Source organism: Apis dorsata, unplaced genomic scaffold (assembly GCF_000469605.1).
Source record: "Apis dorsata unplaced genomic scaffold, Apis dorsata 1.3 scaffold_98, whole genome shotgun sequence".
Lineage (NCBI taxonomy): Eukaryota > Metazoa > Arthropoda > Insecta > Hymenoptera > Apidae > Apis > Apis dorsata.
Window position 1 is genome coordinate 885,160 of NW_006263396.1, and position 7,913 is coordinate 893,072.

At 20.7% G+C, this 7,913-nt stretch overlaps 3 protein-coding genes and 1 long non-coding RNA gene across 7 annotated transcripts in view; 2 read left to right on the forward strand and 2 right to left on the reverse strand.

The window, feature by feature from the left end:
* The window catches only part of LOC102672146 (60S acidic ribosomal protein P0), a 3,248-nt gene extending 2,408 nt beyond the window's left edge, over window positions 1–840 (forward strand). Inside the window, exons 4-5 of the mRNA XM_006612064.2 lie at window positions 5–349; window positions 598–840. Of these exons, the coding sequence (XP_006612127.1) occupies window positions 5–349; window positions 598–741 (489 nt within the window). The 3' untranslated portion in view covers window positions 742–840. The remainder of the gene's footprint in view (window positions 1–4; window positions 350–597) is intronic.
* Window positions 841–1,705: 865 nt separating this feature from the next.
* On the forward strand, window positions 1,706–5,337 carry LOC102672436 (glutamate--cysteine ligase catalytic subunit). Of its 4 annotated transcripts, none has more exons than XM_006612066.2 (10): window positions 1,706–1,724; window positions 1,961–2,112; window positions 2,718–2,827; window positions 3,029–3,214; window positions 3,328–3,500; window positions 3,586–3,800; window positions 3,955–4,323; window positions 4,405–4,755; window positions 4,855–5,036; window positions 5,107–5,337. In XM_006612066.2, the coding sequence occupies exons 2-10, from the start codon at window positions 1,963–1,965 to the stop codon at window positions 5,273–5,275; spliced, it is 1,905 nt and encodes a 634-aa protein (XP_006612129.1). In that variant the 5' UTR covers window positions 1,706–1,724; window positions 1,961–1,962; the 3' UTR covers window positions 5,276–5,337. The 4 variants fall into 4 exon arrangements, with proteins under 4 accessions (XP_006612129.1, XP_006612131.1, XP_031364585.1 ...); XM_006612068.1 differs by having other exon boundaries at window positions 1,718–1,872; XM_031508725.1 differs by lacking the exon at window positions 1,706–1,724 and adding an exon at window positions 1,726–1,862.
* The window catches only part of LOC116185104, a 4,247-nt gene continuing 312 nt past the window's right edge, over window positions 3,979–7,913 (reverse strand). Inside the window, exon 2 of the long non-coding RNA XR_004149880.1 lies at window positions 3,979–4,072. This is a non-coding gene — a long non-coding RNA (uncharacterized LOC116185104). The remainder of the gene's footprint in view (window positions 4,073–7,913) is intronic.
* On the reverse strand, window positions 5,712–7,678 carry LOC102672293 (protein Mpv17). The gene is made up of 4 exons (XM_006612065.2): window positions 7,500–7,678; window positions 7,304–7,419; window positions 6,776–6,997; window positions 5,712–6,119 (listed from the first exon to the last, which is right to left on the reverse strand). The coding sequence occupies exons 1-4, from the start codon at window positions 7,570–7,572 to the stop codon at window positions 5,958–5,960; spliced, it is 573 nt and encodes a 190-aa protein (XP_006612128.1). The 5' UTR covers window positions 7,573–7,678; the 3' UTR covers window positions 5,712–5,957.

Consider the following 7,913-nt stretch of genomic DNA (forward strand, 5'->3'; position numbering starts at 1 on the left):
TTAGAATGATGTACATATTTTAAAACCAGGTGATAAAGTAGGTGCATCTGAAGCTACTCTTTTAAACATGCTGAATATTTCTCCATTTTCATATGGTTTACTTGTTGAACAAGTTTATGATTCTGGTACTATTTTTGCACCTGAAATTTTGGATATTAAACCAGAAGATTTATGTGAAAAATTTATGGCTGGAGTAGCAAATTTAGCTGCAGTTTGCTTAGCTATTGGTTATCCAACAATAGCTAGTGCACCTCACAGTATTGCAAATGGATTCAAGAATTTATTGGCAATAGCTGCTGTTACTGATATTGAATTTCCAGAAGCAACTACAATTAAAGAATATATTAAAGTATGTAATATTTTTTTATTCATATTTAATGTATGATATAAAAATAGTTTCTTTAAACATTAATGTGATGAATGTTTTATCTGATAATCTTATATAACTAGTGTCAGAGCTAGAAATAGTGGAACCCACTGGCACTGTAAGATTTTTGTTGAAAAATGCGTAAAACGCAGTCTGATAAAAAGAAAAGATATATAATTTTAATTATACAAGATTATTTAAAATTTAATATTAATATGATATTTTTTTAGGATCCAAGTAAATTTGCAACCACTGTTTCTGTTGCTGCACCAGTTGTGTCTTCTACAGAAACACCTGCTGCAGAAAAGAAAGAAGAAAAGAAAGAAGAATCTGAATCAGAAGATGAAGATATGGGATTCGGTTTGTTTGACTAAAATATAAATATACATACATACATGTATGTATTATGATATGGCTAAATTCACAAATTTTTTAAAATATAAAAATATTGTAATAAAATATGATTTATAATACATATTGGTCCATTTTGTCATTCCTTTTATTTGATTTTTTATAATTTTTATATATATATTTTTATATAATTTTATGTATTTATTTTTATTTATCAATAAAAATAAATATTATATCATTGAATTAATACTTGATATTAATTCTTAATCTAAAAAAATTAAAAACTGTTAAAATATATATTGAAATTTTTTATTTTATTATGCTAAAAAGTATAATATATATTTCAGGAATATATATTTATATTACAATATATACATATATATTTATAGGAATAATTAAATAAATTTAAAAGAATTTATAAAGTAATATGTAAGTAATAATTATATTGTATAATTATATTATATAGTAATTATAGTAATATAATTCTGAAATAAATTTTACTTATTTGACGAATTTCAAATATAGTATCATATATAATAGTATATAGTATCATATAATATGATACTTTAAAAAAAAAAATTTTTTTACAATTCATTTTATTTAGTGCATAATACTGAACACTTATTTTAATTATTATAAATTAAATATTTAATGTATTTATTTACAATTTATAAATTTATTATCCTATTTTTTATTATTTATAATATATATAAATAACCCTAAATCATAAATAAATAAATCATAAATTTACACAAATTCTTAGATTATCTGGCTATTAAATTTGTATTCTATATTTTAAGGGTTAATTTCTTTAATTACATATATGAATCATCTGAACTGACCAGCAAAATGTTTGCAATGATATTAATCAATTAAAGATAAGATAATCTAAGATTATACAAAAAAATTATACAATTATTTTTATCAAATCAGAAATAATTTTAAATTGATATCTCCAGTATTTCTAGTTATAATGTTCTGGTAGGAGAGTATGATTACCTTGTAGTTAAGTATATATCATTGAAGTGACGGGACATTCGTAAAATGCTGTAGTTAGTCTTCAAAGCATCAATACTATTATACTTATACTATCTTATTATAGAATTTTCATGGTTTTCTGAGTGTGAAGTAAAGTTATATCTCGGTATATCTCGGTACAAATCGGTTTGAATCGATCTTCCGCGAAATTTTGTTTTGAGTGTCAAATTTTGAAAAAAAATTAATATTAATTAACCTGTATAGATATGGGATTATTATCCGAGGGAAGTCCTTTAACCTGGGAAGAAACGAAAAATCTTGCTGATCATGTTCGAAAACATGGAATTATTCAGTTTATTAATTTATACAAAAGACTTAGAGATCGACAAGGCGATATACTCAAATGGGGCGATGAGGTAATATTTATTTTTTAACTTTTATATTTTATTTGACATTTGTAAACATAAATCGTAATATATTTCATATATTAATGAATATATATTACTTTTTTCTATATTATTTTCATATAGAATAATTTAAATATAAAATATTTATTATGCAATATTAATTTTTAATACATGTTAATTTAAAGAAAAAAATTTTATTGATAAATTTTTATTCTTAATTTAACATAATAATATTAATTATTACTAAATTCAAAAATTCTAAATTCAACTATAATTTTTAAAAATTAAATTTAAATTTTATGTAATTTATTGTTTATATTATTTTTATTTGCTTGGATTTTTATATTATATATTATAATTGAAATATTAATATTGAAAAGAAACAATAAATAAATGGTGCAATCAATTTTAGTTATTAAACTATTACAAGATGTAACCTTGACTTTTTTTCCAATTAGTTCATTTCTAGATCTGAGTCAATATTTTTTGCTGTAACTATGTAATTTATTGATATCATTTAGATAATATAAAACTAATATATTTTCTTATTTATTACTGTAATTTTAATATTTAGAAAATTTTAACATTTATAATAAAGAAAATCTCTTAAATAGGTTGAATATATGCTTATCAAATTTGATGATGAAGCAAAAATTGCAAAGCTTAGTTTAAGAGCTGCAGAAATATTAAAAACTTTAAACGAAAAAGAATATAATGATCCAGTGTAAGTATTTCATATTTTTTTTAAATAAGAGTTTAAATTTATATTATTTATAAATATTGTATATATAAATATATATTGATTCTTTATAACATTTATTTAATTTATTTAATATAATGACATATTGATATATATAATTATATAATAATTATATAATTTTAATAATTATAAAATAATAAAAAATAATATATATTTATTTCATAGCAATATTAAATCATTATGGAGACCTGAATATGGTGCTTATATGCTAGAAGGAACACCAGGGAAACCCTATGGTGGTTTATTAGTTCATTTTAATATTGTTGAAGCTAATATGAAATATAGAAGACAAGAAGCTTCAAAATTACTGGGACCTAATGAGGTTTTAATGTCTTTAACTAATTTTCCTAGGTATATTTGATATTTTTAATTATATTTAATTAAATACTATCATAATTTATTAATTCTATCATAATTTATTATATTTGATAAAAAGAATTATTATTTTATATATTCTCTTACAGAACAGGAGCACATGATTTCACAGATCCTCCTACACATCCAACTCCAAATTCAGGATCATCAAAAAGTTTATTTTTTCCGGATGAAGCTATATATCCTGGTCATCCTCGATTTAAAACTTTGACAAGAAATATAAGGAAACGACGCGGAGAAAAAGTAGCTATAAACATTCCTAGTATGTATTTATTATATAATATATATATAAAATATATATATTTTTTTATAAATAAAATAATTTAACAAATAGTATTTTTTTGCAGTTTATAAAGATAAAAATGTTCCAAATCCATTTAAGGAGGATCTTAGTTCTTTAATTGAAGATGAATCAAATTGTGCAGCTAAAGAAGATCATATTTATATGGATGCTATGGGTTTTGGAATGGGATGTTGTTGTTTACAACTCACTTTCCAAGCTTGTAATATAGAAGAAGCAAGAACTTTATATGATCAATTAACACCTTTATGTCCAATAATGGTCAGTAATATGTAAATAATAATTATATTTTATATTATTATAATTATATATATAATTATATTTTATATATTATATTAATAATAAATTCTGAAGATATGAAGTTAGCATATTCTTTCGCACATACGTTACAGAACATTTGTTTAAAATTCGACAGTTGGCTGTAACTGCTGCTAGTCCATTTTACCGAGGATATATAAGCGATGTTGATTGTCGATGGAATGTGATATCTTGCTCTGTAGACTGCAGAACACAAGAAGAACGTGGTCTAAAACCTTTAAAAGAAAACAAATTTAGAATTAATAAATCTAGATATGATTCTATTGATTCATATCTTAGTGTACAAGGAGAAAAGTATAACGATGTTCCCTTAATTTATGACGATGAAGTATATAAACAACTTTTAGATAATGGAATTGATAAATTACTTGCGCAACATATCGCTCATTTATTCATCAGAGATACTGTATCTTTATTTTCTGAAAAAGTGCATCAAAATGATTTGGAGGATACTGATCATTTTGAAGTAATTATTATTATTAACTAATTTTAACATTAAAAATTTAACTTTTATTTGATTATACAACTATTATTTATAAAATTTCAGAATATACAATCAACTAATTGGCAAACAATGCGATTTAAACCACCACCACCAAATTCATCTATAGGGTGGCGTGTTGAATTTCGTCCATGCGAAGTTCAAATTACAGATTTTGAAAATGCTGCAATAGTTTGTTTTATTGTTCTTCTTACAAGAGTTATTTTAAGTTATAAATTGAATTTGCTCATACCAATTAGTAAAGTTGATAAAAATATGGCTCGAGCACAAAAGAGAAATGCTGTTACAGCAGAAAAATTTTGGTTTCGACGAGATATTACATCAGATATAAAAAAACAAGATGATGGACAAACAGAATATACAGAATTTACTATTAATGAAATTATCAATGGAAAGGTTAATATTAATATTTTTTTCATTAATTTTTTCATTTTTTTCAAATAATATTAACAAAAGTTAATATTAAAAATGCTCTATAATATTTTTTTATAACAGGATGGTGTTTTTCCGGGTTTAATACCTTTAGTAAATTCATATTTAGCTAGTATGGATGTAGATGCTGACACGCATTGTACCGTACAAGCATACATGAAATTAATACAAAAAAGATCTTCTGGAGAGTTATTAACAACTGCTGCATGGTTAAGAAAGGAAGTTCTTTCACATCCAGAATATAAGTACGTATTTTTGTATTTCTAAATGTAGAAATTTGTATTGTATTTCTAATCTTATATTGTATTAATATAGATACGATTCCATAATAACACAACGTATCAACTATGACTTATTAAAAAAAATACAAAAAATAGTATCTAATGAAATATCGTGTCCAGAATTACTCGGGACGTGTATATCATCTAAAACTAATGAAACCATACCTGCAGCAGTTGCAAAAGCAGAAAAAGTTCCAATGTGAATTATTATTGTTAATGGTAATGGTTTAAATATGCTTAAATATATATATATATATATATATATGTGTATACATACATACACATATATATAAAATAGATATATGATGACTTAAATAGACTACAATTTTATTTTAAATTTAATTTTCGTTTATTTTACTATTTCAAATATTCTTGTACGTACTTAAAATAATATATATTTACATATAATGATTTAATGGTTATTAAAAACAATAACATTCCATAAAATAATGTTATTCCTAATACATAAAAAAATATATACATTTGTAAAAAATACCAGTTTTTTTATAGAAAAAATTATTATGATATAAATATAAATTATGACGTTTATATGACTAAATATAAATAATAATTAAAAACATATATTAATTCAGAAAATATATAAACTATATATATATATGTATATATATATAGTTATCTTGAGATCAAATACTTTATTGTAATTATAAACACATTTTTTAATAACTTATAACAAAATGCTTTTGTGATTATTTACAATGCTATCGTTGTTTTATGATAAAATACTATATTGTTTATTTTTAATGATTAATATTATAAATATATTATTCAAAAGTTTAACTTTTTATTATGTTATTGTGAACAATATTTAAATTTAATAGTGTTAACATCTGTATTTAAAAAAAATATATGTTTATAAATTTTTACTTATTTTATATATACATCTATTTGCCTTTTTTGTTGTTCTCCTAAAGTAAATGTCTTATATGATACATAAGTATTCCATAAAATAGCTACCGATTGTACTAATAGAACTTGATATTGTAAAGGTATAAAATAAAAGTTAATTAGTTGTATTATAGGCCAAATCTGAAAAAAAGAATTATACATTTTTTATAGAATTTATTAAATGTACAGGGTGTTAATATATTCGTGGAACATCTTTCATATAACTAAATTGGATAAAACTTAATTGAATAAAATAAATAACTGGAATTGAGCAATTTGACTTCCAAGTTGCCTAATATAAATCTATTTTATAAACAATATAAAAATTATTAAAAATCTTATTATTAATCATTAGTGGAAATATATTTATTTTTAAAAAACATTATAATAAAAAAATTATATGCAATTAATTTTTATAAAAAATTTAAAAATTTAAAATATTAATCTTGAATTTAATATTTTTAAAATAAATATTGCATTGATGTAATATTGATATAATTAAAGTGTTAAATTACAAGCATTTAAGTTTACATTAAATGAAGTGAGATAGAAATGGAATGAAATTGCAGACTGATAGAAAAAGCTATTTTTTTCTATCTTTATTTTACTTCATTTAAATGTAAATATAAATTGCTTATAAATTATTTATTAATTTATTTATTAAATTTAAATTGATATTTTTATATATTAATTTTTTATTTATTCTGGTCTTTAATATTGATTCTTCAAAAATGTCACATAAATATATTAACATTTTATATATAATTTTAGAATTTATTGTAAAATTATTATATTACTTTATAATTATTAAGTAAAATATCTAGATATTCATTAGATAATTTCGTTTTTATTTGTTCAAAATCTTTTCCTTGTAAAAGACCAACAGTTGTTAACACAATTCCTAAACCTGCAGGTGCAAAAATTAATTGATCACAAGCTACTTTCTTTAATACTGCAATTCCAGTCTTTGAGCCAATATATTTATCTAATATTCCATACCAGGTTCTTGTTACAGGTCCCTGTTATATTCATTAAATGAAATTTATTTTATAAAATGTTATATGATTTTTTATACAATTTATTTATTTTTTATATAATTTAAATAATTAATTAATTTATTATTTATTTAATTACACTATAATTATATAATTTATTATTTATTTTATTATTCACTATAAAGAATTTAATCATAATTTAATTATTGAATTATTATTAAATTTTAATAAAAAAATATATTATTAAGTAAATATATTAATAAATTAATATTATAAATGTTATAATTAAATTTTAAGTACTTTTAGCATTTTTGAATCAAATTGACTTACAGTAATAAAAAATCCTATACTTCCAAATTGAGCTGTTCTTAGAAAATCTAATTCCTTAAATTTTTTTTGTTCAATAAAATTTTGTGCAATTTGATCTCCCAATGCCATTAATATACCTGTTAATTTGATACTATGAATAATTAATATGTTCAACGATAAAATAATTTTTAATATTTTAGAAATGCAGGATTTTTACCTGCTTGTGTTGCTTGAATGATTATTGGGTATCTTGTCACTACTCTTCGACATACTTTGATAATACCCCACATATAGATAATGCCATTATTATTTTATTTACAAATTATCACAATTTTAATGATTATTTAATAAATTAACATGTATTTTAATTTATTAATTCTATCTTTATTTAATCTAATATTATGTATATAAACTTTACATACATATTTATATCATTTTTTAGATTTCTTATTGACAATAAATGTACTTTAATATATTTAAATATAATATATTAAATATATTTAAATTATATCAAGATATTTAATAATATCAAATATGATAATATTTATCAATATAAAGCATGTAGATTATTAGATTTGTAATGAATTTTAATTTATGAAATAATTATTAAGTATATTATTATATATATATA

Bases quoted from the DNA above. Each gene is read 5' to 3' on its own strand.
- LOC102672436 (XM_006612066.2), top strand. From the start codon at position 1,963: ATGGGATTATTATCCGAGGGAAGTCCTTTAACCTGGGAAGAAACGAAA. The intron at 3,801-3,954 runs GTCAGTAATATG...AAAATTCGACAG, and splicing joins CACCTTTATGTCCAATAATG to TTGGCTGTAACTGCTGCTAG. The intron at 4,324-4,404 runs GTAATTATTATT...ATAAAATTTCAG, and splicing joins AGGATACTGATCATTTTGAA to AATATACAATCAACTAATTG.
- LOC102672293 (XM_006612065.2), bottom strand. From the start codon at position 7,572: ATGTGGGGTATTATCAAAGTATGTCGAAGAGTAGTGACAAGATACCCA. The intron at 7,420-7,499 runs GTAAAAATCCTG...TCAAATTAACAG, and splicing joins CATTCAAGCAACACAAGCAG to GTATATTAATGGCATTGGGA. The intron at 6,998-7,303 runs GTAAGTCAATTT...TGAATATAACAG, and splicing joins GTATAGGATTTTTTATTACT to GGACCTGTAACAAGAACCTG.